The sequence below is a fragment of the Rhinolophus sinicus genome, chromosome 9 (genome assembly GCF_057876585.1).
Source record: "Rhinolophus sinicus isolate RSI-liver-muscle chromosome 9, RSI-T2T, whole genome shotgun sequence".
Taxonomy (NCBI): Eukaryota; Metazoa; Chordata; class Mammalia; order Chiroptera; family Rhinolophidae; genus Rhinolophus; species Rhinolophus sinicus.
Genome location: NC_142509.1, coordinates 17,711,463 through 17,727,578, shown reverse-complemented (window position 1 = coordinate 17,727,578; position 16,116 = coordinate 17,711,463). Strand labels below are relative to the sequence as shown.

The 16,116-nt window shown below is 55.7% G+C and overlaps 1 protein-coding gene across 1 annotated transcript in view; it reads right to left on the bottom strand.

Moving 5' to 3' along the window:
• Window positions 1–16,116, bottom strand: part of PI4KA (phosphatidylinositol 4-kinase alpha) — a 112,247-nt gene continuing 96,131 nt past the window's right edge. The window contains exons 34-55 of the mRNA XM_019710135.3: window positions 15,781–15,932; window positions 14,527–14,634; window positions 13,775–13,902; window positions 12,599–12,718; window positions 12,357–12,436; window positions 12,055–12,248; window positions 11,000–11,090; window positions 10,461–10,628; window positions 9,671–9,724; window positions 8,886–9,006; window positions 8,040–8,169; window positions 7,521–7,591; window positions 6,406–6,478; window positions 6,248–6,318; window positions 5,086–5,195; window positions 4,565–4,669; window positions 4,351–4,476; window positions 3,696–3,816; window positions 3,135–3,294; window positions 2,266–2,355; window positions 1,722–1,805; window positions 1–464 (exon numbers count right to left, since the gene is read on the bottom strand). Of these exons, the coding sequence (XP_019565694.2) occupies window positions 413–464; window positions 1,722–1,805; window positions 2,266–2,355; window positions 3,135–3,294; window positions 3,696–3,816; window positions 4,351–4,476; window positions 4,565–4,669; window positions 5,086–5,195; window positions 6,248–6,318; window positions 6,406–6,478; window positions 7,521–7,591; window positions 8,040–8,169; window positions 8,886–9,006; window positions 9,671–9,724; window positions 10,461–10,628; window positions 11,000–11,090; window positions 12,055–12,248; window positions 12,357–12,436; window positions 12,599–12,718; window positions 13,775–13,902; window positions 14,527–14,634; window positions 15,781–15,932 (2,409 nt within the window). The 3' untranslated portion in view covers window positions 1–412. The remainder of the gene's footprint in view (window positions 465–1,721; window positions 1,806–2,265; window positions 2,356–3,134; window positions 3,295–3,695; window positions 3,817–4,350; window positions 4,477–4,564; window positions 4,670–5,085; window positions 5,196–6,247; window positions 6,319–6,405; window positions 6,479–7,520; window positions 7,592–8,039; window positions 8,170–8,885; window positions 9,007–9,670; window positions 9,725–10,460; window positions 10,629–10,999; window positions 11,091–12,054; window positions 12,249–12,356; window positions 12,437–12,598; window positions 12,719–13,774; window positions 13,903–14,526; window positions 14,635–15,780; window positions 15,933–16,116) is intronic.

The following is a 16,116-nucleotide window of genomic DNA, read 5'->3' as shown; positions in this document are numbered from 1 at the left end:
TTCAGCACAGCACTTTCGTTCTTTTCGTCACGTTGGTTAAACCTTAAGTTGAATATAATTTTTTTTATACATGAGAAAATACTTCATGTACCTATGAAATAATACAGGTAGGGAATGTGTTCAGTGCAAAGTATTCACACCCGTGCAGAGACAGTACCAACAGATGATTGTCGCCAACAGTCTCACGTGCCATGTGTGGGCCATGTCTAAGAAAGTAGTGGCGGGCCAGGCTCTGCAGGGGTGCACCGCTTTTGTCCTATTTGTCCTATAAAAATAACTCCACTGGATGAAAGAGGCCACCAACAGTTCACTCTTTGACCTTGCCCAGCGGAGGGGCAGGGAAGTGCTCGCATGGCTCCGTGATTGTGGACAGCCTGGGGGGCACATGGCGGCCCGTGTGCCGACTCCAGCCTCAGTAGGGGATGTCGTTCTGATAGTACTGGATCATGTCGTAGGTCCGGCTCCTGGAAGACGAAGGCGAGGGAGGCTGTAAGGAGCCTGTGCCCATCTGGGGCCTCTTACCCCTCATGTCTACCCTCCACATCTGCTTCACCCTGACAGCTGCACTTGGGAGCACCCCCTACTCTCCTCCCTGGAGGTGTGAATGCACAATCAAAGACTCACTGGCCTTTGCGCTAGCCCCTCCTCTGCCTGGGACATTCCTTCCCCCACCAGTGGCCATGACCATGTGAGCCTCGCTCTGCCCCCATCTCCTGCTTGGCCTTCTCTTAGGCCACCTCACACTCAATGGGCCCGAAATGTAGGCTCAAGTGGACGGCCTTCCTCAGCCAAAAGCCTGCCCTTGGTCTCGGGGCCCAGGCGCTGGACCCAGGAGTCCGTCTGTAGCAGGTACCACTCCAGCCCCTTGCCCTGGTGTGTGGCATCCAAACGACAGGCTGTGCTCAGCTGCCTGTCTTATTTCACCAAAAGAACAAATAATCAGGAGAGACCTTTCTTGTACTGTCTTCCAAACCCCTGGCTGACTTAGGGATGTCATGTTCCCCACACCCAACCAAGCTACTCCCGTTTCTCTGCTCCCTTGTCAGCAAAACCACTGGTGCTACTGCTGTGTCGTCACAGCCCAACTGCACCCACCCGCCCTTCCCTGCTCTTGTTAGGGCCTCGCCGGGACCACTTCTCAGTCTTCCTCTCCGACTCCAGCAGTCTGCACCTCCGTGGGCCTCAGCCAGCCTCACGTATGTAGGTGGCCCCTGTGTGGGTGGCTCCCCTCACCCACCTGCTGGAATCACATCCACCCAGTTGTTCAGCCCAGAGACCTCAATGCCATCTCTGACTGTCACACCACCTGGGAGCCTGTCAGGGAAGCGTGGGGCTCGGCCTTCAAAATGCAAACCCACCTCTTCTCACGGCTCCGCCATCCATCACAGCGACAGCTAACTGGCCCATCCCCACCCTGCCCCTCCAGCCACTGCTCCTCACCCAGCCCTGCCGGGTCGTGCACGCCTCCCTTGAGGCCCTTTGCACGTGGCTCCCTTGGCCGCACAGCCGGCCCTCAGGCCTCTTGCAGGTGTTCCTCTCAGCATGTCCTGGCCCCTCTAAACCAGCACCGTTTCCCTGAGAAAGCTCCCTTCAGGTGTGCAGGACAGTCTCCCAGGACATGAGCTTCCTTGTGGCTCAGCCAGGCATGGCCCCACACAGGGGCCCAGAGCACCGCGGTGTGGTCGGTGACGCAGCAGGGAGGGCAGCAGGGACTGACTCGCCTGTTGCTGAGGAAGCAGCTCTGAATGACCTTCATGATGAAATTCGCAGCCTCTCGCTCTGTCATGTTGGGGTTGAACCTATGCCTGGGGGAGAGGCCGTGTCAGGGCTGCTGTTGCCAGTTGTTCCCTTCAGGCCGCCCTCCCTGAGGGATGTGCTCTTGTCCTTGCCCTTCGCGTTTGTGGGGGTTTGTTTAGCAGCGGGTCAGGCCCGGGGAATGTTCCCTCCTGGGGAGAGTGTTGTGAAGACCAGACCTGGCCTTGTGGGGACACTGTTCCCAGTTGGCCTCGAGGGCTCTGCTCCCTTCCCCAGCACCTCCCGGGCTAAGTGGACCCATGGCTGGGGAAGGACTGGCAATGGGGGCTAAGCCACTGTGGCCCCGAAGCTCAGTCTGGTGGCAACGCCTTACCCTGGCACTCTGTCTGCTCTGGGTTTCCAAGGAGAGTACTCAGCCTCGATAAGGATCACAGTTACCCCCACTCAACAGGCTTCCATCTCGGTGGACCACTGCCCCCCAAATGGCCTGTACGTCTGCCCAGGACCTACTTCAAGAGCTTGATTGTCTGGCCACGGAAGCAGGGAAGGCCTGTGTCCAGCATGAGGGTGACCAGAGAGACGACTGCGTCCATGTAGGGCCTGTGGAGAGGCAGGGAGGGAGGTGGACAGAGGCCGGCGCCGCCGCTGGCCCTGTCCGCAGCCCTGCAGCCCAGCTGCTGCCTGACACTTGCTCACGGCCTGTGTTCATGTGCCGGCTGCCCCCACCTCTCTGCCGCCTTCCATGGCCAGCAGGGCAGACCCTGCAGGGCAGGCAGGGGCTGCTCATCCGCCTCGGAGCAGACTGAGCTGGGCCGCCCTGGTCCTCCGACCCGAGGCCTCTGCCGTGGTTTCTGTGCCTGGCTGAGGGGCTGTGGAATAACGCACAGACGCCCTGATGCCCCTCTTGTGGGGTGGTGGACACTGAGCGGGCGTGACGCAGGCTCTGACAAGACTCCAGGTTGGAGTCCGAGTGTCACAACACACTGCTGTGTGGCTGTGGCCACATGACACACTAAAACCAGGACGTGAATCTCTGGCATGCAGCCTGGGGGTGGCGGGTGCTTAGGTTTGGGTGAAAGGGTGAATGTGGCGCTTAGAGGGTGAACCCCAGGCACTTGCAAGTGAAGCCAAACCCAGGACGTGGCTGGACTTATGCCCAGGACAGAGAAAGCACTAGCACAGGTGGGCAGCGGTGACAAGAAGGCAGGGCCCAGGCACACGCGGGCCCAGGCGGCCTCCAGCACCTCCCGTGCTCTCTGAACCTCAGTCCCTGCATCTGTAAAGGGGCCTGAGAACGGAACTTTTGAGGGGCTGGCGCTGCTGGGTCAGTGGCGCCCAGGACTGCTGCCGGGCTGCCCTCCCTGCTCCCCAGGGCTCACCGCACGGCCAGGTAGCCACGGACACACATCTCCATGAACCACTTGAAGGGCGTGGCCTCCATCTTGCCTCCCATGATCATCACCATCTCGTCCGTCAGCTTGATGTCCGGTTCCCAGCCAAGGTTGCCACCCGGGGAGCTTTCAAACATGAAGCCAAAGTCTGCAAAACCCCAAAAAGCCGTGTGATGGGATCAGATGCCAGAGCAGCGATGTGGGTGGGGTGCTGCACCAGGGCTCGGAGCCACCAGCTCCGCACACCCCAGGAGCTGGCCACAGGCTGTTTTCTTAGGGACGGCAGGGGAGCAGCAGGCAGAGGAAGAGAGGAGAGGAAGTAGAATTTGGGAGCCAGCCCAGAGCTGAGAGAGGCCGGCTGGGTGGGCTTGGCTCCAGTTTCCAACCCCAGAGCTCCCCAAACCCCATGGCCGGGAGCCCCATGGCCGTGGTGCTACTCTCGCCTCCAGCACCCTCCAAACTGGACTTGACCCCTGACCCTTCCTGGCTGGGGGCCCCCCACGCCTGTTCCTCTGTGGGGCGCAGGGAGAGGAGGCTGGGCCCGCTGACCGATGTGGATGATGTGGCCTTTCTTGTCCAGCATGATGTTGCCGTTGTGCCTGTCCTTGATCTGCAGCAGGAACAGCAGGAGGCTGTAGGCGGCCATGCTGCGGATGAAGTTGTAGCGCGCCTGGGAGGAGACAGCCGTCACCACGACGGCCGTGAGGGCTTTGGGCGCCCTCCTGGCTCGGTGCCTGGGCCCTGGTGCAGGGGCAGCAGCCCCTTCCCCCCATGCCCAAGAATTAACATTCTCGCCAGAGGGTAAGGGGGGCGGGGGGTGGGGGGTGGGAGATGAGGGTAAGGGGGATCGAATATATGGTGATGGAAGGAGAACTGACTCTGGGTGATGAACACGCAATGGGATTTATAGATGATGTAATACAGAATTGTACACCTGAAATCTATGTAATTTTACTAACAATTGTCACCCCAATAAATTTAATAAAATAAAATTTAAAAAAAAGAAAAGAAAAAAAAAAAAAGAATTAACATTCTCCTGGGGAGTCCATCTGGAGGTTCCTTTGAATCCCAAGGTAGGTTATGGGGTGCCCTGGTTTTACCTCCAAATGTAGGACTCAGCATATCAGGAAGGGGGGAAGCAGGGTGCTGTGGGGCGGGATGGGGAGCACAGACGAGCCCAGTCTGGGGGCCCCCTGCTGGTCACCTGCTGGAAGGCCAGGGTGGACTCGTCCCCGTACTGGCGCGTGAAGTAGTCGTACATGCCGAAGTCCGTCTGGCGGCCCAGCTGGTCCCGAGAGGTGCAGTCAGGGATGCACTCAATCACCCCGCACTAGGAAGAAGGCCGAGTACCAGGCTGCGGCTGACCGCTGTCGGCTGAGGCCTGAGGGCAGCCGCCTGGGCTCCGGCATGGAACTTACCCCAGGCGCTGTGGCCACCACGCGGTAGGGGAAGACGAAGAGATCTAGGCCGACCAGCTGGAAGATGTTTTTGAAGAGGTCGATGATCTGCAGGGCCAGCATGTCCTGGGAACCGAGGAGATGTGGGTGGGCAGCTGGCCGCCTGCTGTTCACACAACCCCCAGGCAGCCTGCCCAGGGAGGAAGGCCCAGGCGAGCAGGTGTGTGGAGGGCCTGGCCTCGCTGCCCACTGGACTGAGCTCAGGCCCCTGGGATGACCAGGCGCTGGAGTGAGCATGAGGCCGTGCTGCCTGGTGGGGGTGTGAGATTAAGGGGCACCCACCCCCCAGGGCAGCTTCTCTGGGTGTCTAATGGGTGCACAGCAGGAGGGGGCACTGGAGAGGCCTCAGGGTTTGGAAGAAAGGCCCAATTTACTCTGTGGCACCTGAACCCAATGGGAAGCAAAGACTGGTGTTTCTGTGTGTGGGGTTTATCTGCAAGGCTCGCCCACCTCCACCAGCCTGACCCCACCTGGCCCCCCACCTGTCGGCAGTCATCCCCCACTTTGAAGATGGCTGCCTGCCAGGAAATCTTCTGGCCCTCGGCCTCCTGTGCGCCGCACTGGTCCTCAGCATCCGAGCGGCACCGCAGACCTGTATGTAGGGGGTGGAGGCTGCCTGTTAGTCCGAGGGCAGTGAGAAGCCCTCCAAGAGTGTGGGGGTGAGCCGGGGAACCTTGGGAATTGTTACTGTGAAGCCCTGAGGAGGCCCAAGGGCCCAGCAAATGCCTGGGGTCAATGGGTGGAGCCACAGGGCCCAGGGGCTTCTCCTAAGAACATTTAGACTTAAATGGAGCTGAAGACAGAGCCCCCTTTTTCATTGGAAGTGAGCACCACCGTGTGCCCGGGGTCGGTGATGGGTACTGTGAGCTGGGGGCAGGAAGGTGTCCGTCTGCACCCTGGGGTGCCCAGGAGGACTCAGCAGCCAGGGTACGGATTCGGGCCATGGAAGCCCTGTCACTGCACTGACCGGGGTTACACCTCTGTACTCGGTTGCCTAGCATCCCCCCAAAATTTACATCTACTTGAAACTGCAGAATGTGACAGTATTTGGAAATGAGGCCTTTGAGCATGTAATCAAGTTAAGGAGGCTACAAGGGGTTAGGGTGGGCCCCTTATGGGAGGAGGGGAATTGGACACAGCACAGAGGGAGAAGGCCAGGTGAGGACAGAGGCAGAGGTGGGAGTGATGCAGCTACACGTCAAGGAACGCCAAGGGCTGCGGGCAACCACCAGAAACCAGGAAAAGGCAGGGAAGCATCCTTCCCTAGAGCCTTTGCAGGGAGCATGGCCCTGCCAACACACTGATGTCACACTTCTGGCACCCAGAACTGAGAGAATCAATTTCTCTTGTTGAAGCCACCAGTCTGTGGTCCCTTCCTCGGGAGCCTGAGCAAATGAGTACACCCCCCGAAGTCCTGGCCACTGTGTTTCGAGAAGATGCCTCCTGGACTGACTCGGTGGCCAACCTTCAGGGATCGCAGCCCACGAGCCCTGTGCCGTCCCCAAATGAAGGGTCACACTGAGAGTGGATGGATAGCCATCAACCCTCATGGGGAGCTGGTAACAAACTAAAATGCCAAGAGAAACTGGCCTCAGCAAGGGGAGACACTTAGATCCCCAACGACATCGGAAATTCTCCACTGACCTTCTTTTTCAAGTTCACTAACTCCACAGCGTTTCACCTTAAATTTAGCCAGATATGGAGCTTTTGCAGCACTGAAAAACAACAGAAAGAACGTGGCACAAGTGATACAGCAAACAGGAAGCCCGGAGAGGAGTGGCCGAGGGACGGTGGCCTCTCACCTCTGCATGGGGGTCCCCGATTTGTAGTCGATGTCCAATACGATGGCCTCGGGGTTGCTGGGCAAATAGCAGCCTGTGCAGGGACAGAGGGAAAGTCACAGGGAGCCCAAGTCTGATGACAGCAAAGACAAAGCCCATCTGCAACACTGAATTTTCCTGGCAGAGTCCACCCTGCAGACAGGGTGTAGAGGGCCTCTAGGCCCTCCTCTGCAGCACTGATGACTTCTTATTCCGTGGCCATGCAGGGGCCGTCCTCCCTGATTCTATGATCTCCCCCTAGATCCTTCCTCATATCTAACAAAGAAGCCACCATCCCCCAGGAGACGCACGCTTCTCCAAGAGGACACACTGAGCCTTCAGCTTACAGACCAAGCATACTGCTCCTAGGGCCCCCTGGCCGTCCAGTGTTGGCAAGGGGCTGCCCGCTCTCACAGGACCCACGCAGGAGCTTCCCGCCCTGCTCTGCTCACCAGTACTCTCTCTGTTCTTGGACTCAGCCAGCTGACTGTAGTTCCCCACTCTCAGCACACGTGTTAAGACAAGATAAAACCCATTCTTGGCCAAGGAACTGGCAGTTGCCCTGGGGGAGTGGGCTCCCTGAGCCCCTGGGGAGGTGAAAGAGTTCCAGGGCATGGGCTTCAAGGAGGAGCCCTGAAATAAGGACTGCGTCTCCTGGGGAGCAAAGTAAGGCCTTGTTGTGGGGTGCAGATGGGCTGTCCTTCCAGAGGAAGCAGCACCACTGATCCCCTCCCTTCCCTCTCATCCTCCTGTACCCGCCAGTTCCAGCCTCTCTCACAGATGCAATCTCTGCTCCTCTGCTCTAAGAGCCCTGGCTGGCCCTGCAGTGCCTCCAGGACAAGCCCTGGCAGCATGGTCTGTGGGGAGCTGGAGACTTGCTGATGAGGACTGAAATGGAGGCCTGACGTGGATGTCAAGCCTCTGAGAAGCTGAGCCGCTGTCCATGCTGGGCAGGGTGGGGAGCTCAATAGAACCAGTCAAGGAAAGGGCCCAAGCGCGTGTGGGGCCAGCCCCACTGCTGGTCTCCATGCCCGCTCCGCACTCCCGGGTCCCCACTCCCTGCCTGTCTCCTTTGCCTCCTGAGGCCACCTGCTCACCTGGCTGCACTTTCACTTCAGACAGAGCCGACAGACAAGCCTTCTTTCTCTCATCTCCTTTAGGGTAGGGCCTGAGAAACAAGACAGAAATGCTGTATCACCTGTAGAAACTGGTCTCTGGGACTTCTGGGGGACAGCCCACGGCCCCTACCCGTCTGACTACCCTCTCAGTTGGTCTCTTCCGAGCTCTAGCGACTCCTGGAGGCTCTGCCAGGCCCAATTCCCCTAGAAGCACAGCAATTCCTGCCTCGTATTCCTTATCAAGAGGTGAATCAGTGAAATGATAGGCGCCACAAAGGAGTCTGGTTTTCCTAACACCACTACTAGGCTCCCTCAGAACTTGGAGAGAGCAGAGCGGCCTCAGACTGTGGGACAACATCCGGAATGAAACTATGTTTTCTGACATTCACACGGCCATGCTTTTGCTAGCCTTTCAAGAGAGCAGATTCCCATCCCCAGCTGTTGGTTAGCATTCCCCAGGCAGTTCCCATGAGCTGGGACTGGACGACTGCCGCTTACTTGATGATGGCTGACACGTTGGTAATCTTGTTAAAGAAATCAAATTCCCGCTGGTAGAAGTCCTTGGCTGGGCCAGACAAGGAGCCTGTGATCTCCTCCACTAACTCCTCCAGGAGGTCACCGATGTCAGCTGACAGAGAGACCGAGAAGGGAGCCTGGGGCTGGGCCACAGAAAGGCCTGGGGGAGCCCTGCCATGTTTGCCCGTCGCCGTTCGGATATTCCCCAGCACCTACACCAACCGTCCTTAGAGTGTGGTCTGCAGACACCCGGGGATCCCTGGGGCGCTCTCGTGGACCCCACAGCCAAAATCACACCTAAAGGTAGCTCGCCTTCCTCAGTATGGTGATGCTGTGAGGCTGTGCACAAGCAGTGGGTCACCGGGGCCTCACGGCTCTGCTCTGGTGGCTCTGCTCTAACTAATGGTAGTTAACATGGACAGCTAAAGCCCACAGCAACCAAAGCTCTGTGAGGGTCGCAGGAGTTTTTAAGGATGTCAGGACGATGAAGACATCTCTGTTTGAGAATGGCACTGGGTCAAGCAGAGGGCCCACTGCTTGGGAGAAGCAGCTGAGCTGGAGCAGGAGGGTCTCGCACGTGCCTGGGGAGCTGCAGGATGGGTCCAGCAGGGGCATGGGGCAGGCAGGGCATCTGGAAGGTGGGCTAGCAAGGGCTTTGTGAAGGAAGGGCCTGCTCCCACTGTAGGAAGGGTGAAGTGTTTCCACCAAAGAACTACGGCTGGGGCAGCACAGGTCCTGGAGGGTCCTGGAGGCTGAGGAAGGCTCTGGGCAGATGCGGAAGGTGTTCCAGTTGGGGGTGAGACTGGCGGGAAGGTGAAAAATACTCACGGTCTTTCTGGTGGCCCTCTTCATCTAGATAGATATTCGTTTTCATGTTCCAGATAAACTGGTGCGCCAGCAGCTGGGATTTGGCTGCTGCCCACAGAATATACTCGCGCACATAGCCCATCTGTAGGAGCGTAAGGTCACCATCAGCCCAAGCTGGGAGCCCCTGTCTCCCAAAATAGACTCTTTCTAACCCAGAGCAGGAGCTGACTTCCAGGGCTTGCAGACCTGGTGAGAAGTGAGGCCATTTGGTTTCCGGTCATGTGAGCAAGCTCTCCTGGGCCTGTGGGGAGTCCAGCCCAGGGGCCAGGCCAAGTTCTGGCTGGCTGCCCAGTGGGCTGTATAGGGCCCCGGGTGGTGGGGTCTGCAATAAGACACAAGTCAGCTTTTGTTTCCTCTCTTCCTTCCCTGCCCCTGAATTCTGAGAAGCATGACTTTCTCACCCATTTTTGCTGTTGTCAAGTGCGAGGAAGGAGCCTGTTTGCTACACAATTATGCATAGTGACATTGTTCCAAAATCAAAATTTACTAAGCACAGTCACTTCCAACCTGTTTGTTCCCTCTCTGGCCATTTTTATTAGTTTTGGTTTCTTCTTTTTTTAAAAAACATAAAATATATAAGCAAATACACACATACATTTGTATTCCCTTAAGCTTAGACTTAAAAAAGAAATCCCTAAAAATGGGTGTGAGGGCAGGGCAGTGCATCCTTGTTGCTAAGGGCCCCCGCCCCAGTGCCCACACAGCTCTGACTGACAGAAGGATAGCACGTACAGGTACAGCCTTACCTTGTCATACCTGAGGGCTTGCACAATCTGGGGGATGTAGAACAGGATGGCATCCTACAAAAAAATGAGGAGAAGTGATCATGACCCCAGAGAGGGAGGACAACTCCTTACCCCTTGGAAAGGTGAACAAGTCAACGTGATGGATGCCCCAGGTTCCCATCCCTGCCCTTCCCCCAACATGGAACTGGCCATGCTGTCACTCAGCTTATCGGACCTGTCCTTGTTGCAGACCACAGGAGGACTGAGAACCTGGGAGAGCCCAGAGGACAGCGAGAAAAATGGCAAAATGGCCACATAATTGGTGAGAAAGAGCAAAAGGAACCAAAAGCAAAAGGAACAAGGCTCCCATGCCTACAAGGAGTGAGGGAAGGGCCCACCTGCATTCACTACTGGGGGACAATGGCCGTGGTTATAGCAGACCTGTGCATTGGGGCCGCAGTAATTCAGACTCTGGAATATTCTATTGAACCTGTCACTGTGCCTGTCACAGGGGGTTGCTGGGTGATGAGCATGCATGGCCACAACTGGAACCAAACTCAAGTAAATTCCTTTGTTTAACTCAGACACTTAAAGTTAAAAAGAAATACAACTAGTAAACACATCTGAATTAGAACTCAGCCTATCTTCTTTGACTCTCTGGACAGAAATGGGGAATGAAGACATGCGCTAAGAGGGACCAAGGTTTAATCAGGCCTATATCCAGGTTTGAGACAAAGCCTGCCTTTCCTCTCTCCATCTAAACACTGCTGGGGAGTCCCTCCGAGACCAACTCCAGCAGAACGGGACTTACCGGTGGGAAGGACCGCAGGACCTTCACCCCGTACTGTGCTGTGAGCGGATGCGGCGGGTACATGCTCGAGAAGTAGGAGAGGCCCGTGGGTGGGTCTGCAGGTGCCCAGCACAGCACGTGGCTGAGCTCAGGTGCATCGGCGTCGATGGTGTGCCAGGTGACTAGGAACTAGGAAGGAAGCATGGAGATGGTCTGTCTCAGGCAGTCCCCAAGGCCTCTCTGGAAATACCTGGCCCCATCCCACATCACAAGGATGGCCCCCAAAAGTGATGGGTACAAAGCATTTAAAGCAACATGGGAAAAGGCTTCTGACAGTTACGTAAAACAGCATAATTTCAACTAGGGTGAAACACATTCAGTATTTTTCTGTTGTAAACAATAAATGCTTCATACAAGGAGTGGAAAACACAGGAAATTAGAAAAATCATTATACCATTGAGATCACCAGGTTTTTGTCACATTTGTAGTTTCCAGGCATTTCTGGAGTCCGTTCTATTTTTGTGCATTTTGAACCCAGGCCCCAGGATGCACTATGCTACCTTGATAGCTTCCGGGATGTCACTAACGGCTCCTGGGTCCAACCGAACCAGACGGGTCACTTCATTGCCAATGGCTTCTGTGTTCTTAAACCTACAGCCATAGAGAGGGTATGGGTGGGGCGGCCTCACTGGCAGAGGGGGAGCCAGAGGGAGCCCTGAACTGGAGGGATGCAGATCAATGTCAAGTAGTATCTAAACAAATACACCGCACTATTGATACATTGGTAACTCCAAACACAGGTGCTTATAATACACAGTATTATGATCGGCTATGACAAAATGCCAGAACTGTCTTAACAGGAATTATCCTACTTCACCCATCAAAGGATGCTTCCCTTTACAGTCCTTGCCTTCAGAACACCCCCTTGCCCTGGCCCCCAAAGTGGCCCATTCATGGAGTGGTAGCTCGGGGGCCAGACGGCAACTTAGCAGGTAGGAGGGGCGGGTGTAAGTATTCAGGTGTTACCTCCCAGGCTAACACAAGGTAGACTTTCCATAAACACTGTCAGGCTGAGCCAGGAGACTGAATTAGAACCAGAAGGAGGTAGGCTCGTGGGGAAGAAAGGTCTGCCCCTGCACACATTCACACAGGGTGAATGTGATCCCTTGTGGGACTGAACACAAGGGCCCGAGAAGTTCTTCTCAGACACCATTGATCTAAGAGTTCCGTCCCTGTAAGGGCTTCCACGGGAGAGTTTACAGTACACTCAGCTGCTGGCTGCCTCCTCCAAGTAGCCTGCCACCGAAAGATGACATCTAGAAAAAAACGCAAACCCTCCCCAGGCTGCCTCCCTGGAGTGGCAGCCTCCATATACTTTCTTCCTTGAATAAGACTGGGGCCCTAAATGTGCTGATGTGACCTTCTTGGGCTCCAGGGTGCTGGGGCACCCCTGGCAGGAGTCTATACTGTGTGACCACCGCCCAGTAAGTCTGGGTGAATGTCCAGGGCAGAGGACCAGCCTGCTAAGATCACTTTCCTGACTGTCCCTGACAGCAACACGTCACACTCAAGCCCCCTTACACTGGACCTTTGGCAAGGCCCCTGTCAGGCTCACCTGGCTGGCAGCTGCACGGCCAGGTAAGGAGAGATGCTCCAGGCGAGGTTCACATTATCTTTCCATTGCTTCTCACTCAGACTGACGTACTTGGACCTCCAGTTGGCCACGCTGTTCTCCCCAGCCTGGTCCAGCTCCAGCTCTGGGGCCGACAGCGGATTGTACCAGGTGATGAGACGCTCGATCTCGGTGGCCTGACGAGATGAGACAGATGCTCAGAGGCCTTCTGCATGCACCCACGTGCCCTCCCCGGGGCTGTGGGTGCATGACGGGCAGCGGGCGAGTGGCGGGCAGTGCCTCACCAGGAGGGAAAGCAGCAGTGTTCTGCGCTTCATGTAGTACTTGTGCAGCTGGGAGCCCCGGTTGGTTTTCTTGGACATGCCTGGGGAGGAAAGAGGAGCCACACACGTGTTCCTTGGAGGTCATCGGCTTGCCCTTCGTTTCGAGAACCCAGGGGAAGCTGTCTTTCAGCACTCTGTCCGCTGTCTGAGCCTCCGAGATGTGACTCAGACCTGAGGGACCTATCAGCGAACCTTCAACCGACCTGACTTCTTGGAGATGGTCGACATGCCGCTGGACAGCGGGTATGTGTTAATCCAGCCTTGCGTGGCCTGTTGGCGAGAGCCGACTGCTATATCCAGGTTGCTCCGGGTGTCTTGGTTATCTGTGGGCAAACACATTGTTGCTTCTAGAATGAGGCACCTGGATTTTCACCAGAGATGAGGCAATCAGTGGAGTAACACAAAGGGGGACGATGGCTTTGTGGAACTAACCCAGACATCTGAGAAGTTCTTTATTTAATCATTCTAGGTGGAAAGCTTACTAAAATTTATTATAGTCCTCCTAGCCTATAAAATAAACAAATATAGTCGTCATCTTGATAAATGACGGCAGTTATCTGATCTCCAGGATTCTGTCGTCCTTTAATCAGTAAGAATTTGAGGACCCCTGGGGGCAGATGATAAGCACTGTTTCTAAGGGCACTGTCCTAAGTGGAGCCAGGAAGCTAACTTAGAAAATCACTATGGCTTCTTTTTCATTTTTTGTTCCTTTTTCTGGCAGTCAGGTTGTCAGGTGGAGGTTTGGCTGCAGAAACCCGGCTCCTCGCCTCTAACTTGTAGAGTGTAATCAGCTCCACGTTTAGAGAAACAAGACTATGGTTTCCTTTTGGAGGTTTGCTGCTTGACTACACCTCAGCCCTTTTCCTTCCCTCCCCATCCCTCCCCATGCCCCCCCCCCCCCCCCCAGCTCCTATTCATCCTCAGAGACTCAGCTCACATGTCACCTCTTCCAGAAAACTATCCCTGGCTCCCCAACTCTGGTGGCCCAAGTGCCTGTCCTCAAGGGGTGCGCCCACCATCCCTCCCTGTTTAAATCGTCTGTCGATTTGATTGTCTCCTACCAATATGGCCTGTCAGACATGCAGTGGGTGCTTGTGAACCAAGCCGGCGCTGGAAGAAGTTACACTGAGTGGCATCTGCTCAGAGCCTCATGGGCTCACTCATGCTCTTCAGCTGGGGCTGCAGAGGCGGGGGCCGGGCTGGCACTGGGCCTCGGTGACTGTGCAGCATGGCCGAGGCCAGGGCACAGCTGGGCCCTAACTGCTGTTCGGAGCCGGCTCCTTCAGCACTGGCCACTGCACACCTCTGCCCGCACCACTCCCCACCGCAGGCTGGACCGCACCGCTGTGAGCAGCTGCCCTGCTCACAACCACCATTACCTGGGGGAACAAGCTGGTTGGCGGTCAGGTACTTCTTGTCTGAGAACATGGCAGTCCAAAATTTAATCATTATGCTTATGTCTTCACGCAGCCTCTTTTCTCCTTGAGTAGGGAACTTCGGGGGACAACTTCGAACAACCACAAGAGGACAAGAGGTGAGTGCCTGGAGTCGGGGACTCGAAGGCAGCATATTATAAAGCACTGAGGGCGACACCAGTGTCTCTTAATAAGAGGTTAGCCCAGAGCTCATCACCAGCAACAACTATCGCATTAATCCACACGGTAAGGTGTGATGACTTTAGAGCCCTCTCATGACCTCCTCCACCACTAATCCCAGTAACGTCTCCAGCGCTTGGCTGAATGGCGTGCTTGCAGCACTGTGCAACTGCAGCTTTCTCCACACACCACCACCACCTCCACTTGCCAAGTCCCAGGAGGCATGTATTTGAATTCCTCATGCAATAACCATTCATATTAATTGGAAAGCTAAATGGATGCACTTAATCTCTTAACTCAATTGAATTGAATTGCTGTTCTTGTAGGGAGGCTAGCTAAGTACATACACGAAAACACAGCACAGGGCTGAGGACATTCAAATCCAGGGGCATCAGGGTTGCTGAATGAGGTTGGTGGCATAAACCAGGCAAACCGTTTACTCCTGTGAGTGACTTCTGGGGGTCTGGGACAACCAGGGATACTGTCTGGTGCTGGGCTGTCACTGGATGCTGTGCACAGCACGGCGTGGGGAGTACCTGAAGTAGTCAAACGCAGTCGAATAGATCTTCTCACGGAGCACGTTGCGGATGGTTGCATTAGAAACCACGTCAGCGTGCAGGAGGGACAGCCCCAGGGTCAGCAGTCTGCGAGAAAGCCAGGACGAGTCAACCGCATGGCTCGGGACAACCCTGTGAGGGATCCCTGTGCCTCCTGAAAACCACTGGGCCCTTGGGCACATCTCCGGATGACAGAGCTCTCGGGTGCCAAGACTGAGGCATCAGCCAGGCGATCACCGCTCACAGGTTTACTGTACCCAAAATGCCTCAGGAAAAGGTTTCCTTATACCTTCACTTTTGTTGGGGAAAAATGAACAATGGGTGTTAATCTGCCTCGGCCAGATGCTTCAGTATAAAAACTATTTGCAAACTACTGCCTGAGGGGTTCAATCACCTATAGGTGCTATGAAGGTAGAACATTTAATTCAAGTTAAAAAAAAAGATATTTACCAAGCACCTGGTTTCTACTAGGTGCTCATCTGTGATGAGGTTAAGTCCAGGAAGAGAGTGGGGGCACCTAGTCATTTCTATAGCAATTCCACATTGCTATGACGGTCCGTGTGGGTCCTTTTCTAGTAATTCATTGTCAATACGTTTTATAAAGGTATAGGTCTGTGACCGATTAAAAACTAGAGAAAGAGAGCACTAGCCCTTTCCCAGCTCAGAGCCCTCCCCGTCAGGCTGGTCCCTCCTCTGTGTCCAGAGCACCCGGCCTGAGGCACCCCCACCAGGCCGCACATCCCAAAGGGGATTATGTGCCTCCCCTGTGTGTCTGGTGTTTTGCACACGGCTTTGTGTGTAGTCGGCACAATCAGAGGAGTAAAGTGACATGCCCAAAGTTACTGCTGGCACCCCAGCCTAAGTTTGTCACACCACCTACTGTTTTTCACTTACCACTATGTCACCAGAATGGTGACACCATTTTGCTGCCACCCTCCCCTAACCAATTTAAGAAGGCTGCCCAACATACGGGTGCCCCAGGTCCGTGAGCTAGCTTCCTGCACACTCCCCTGCTGTGGACAGCACGATGCCCGACTTCCCCAGCCCTGAAGGGCACGGTGGGCGAGGTCATTTGTGTCCAGATCCCCCTCCCAGGAGCCCTGCACATATTGGGGGCTTGGTCAGTTTCTGCTAAACAAATGACCAAGCACGGGAAAACCCTGTGGAGAGGGCCCAGAGCACCAGCAACTCAGCCCCCCACCCCAGCCGCACCACAGGAGGAGAGCCTCTCACTTGAAGCGGGGCCCGATGGCCGCCACGTGCCGGTTCATGCTTCCCTTGGACCCGCCGATGTTCAGGGACATTGAGCGCTGCAGCAGGCTGGAGAAGATCTCTACTTGGTCAGAGCTGCAGTACTTGGCGATTTCGAACCGCTGCACCAGGAACTGAGTGGGGAGGAGAACACGCTGCCATGCTGGGGCCTGGCCAGCCCTCCTCAGAGCCAGTGTGGCCAGCTGAGGAAGGGCTCTGGGCTCAGGAGACGGGGTTGGGATCCGAGGGAAGCAGGGAGAGGCCAGCAGGGGCCTGGGGAAAAGGATGGAACAGCCAATGCCTCCCCAGGTGAGACAA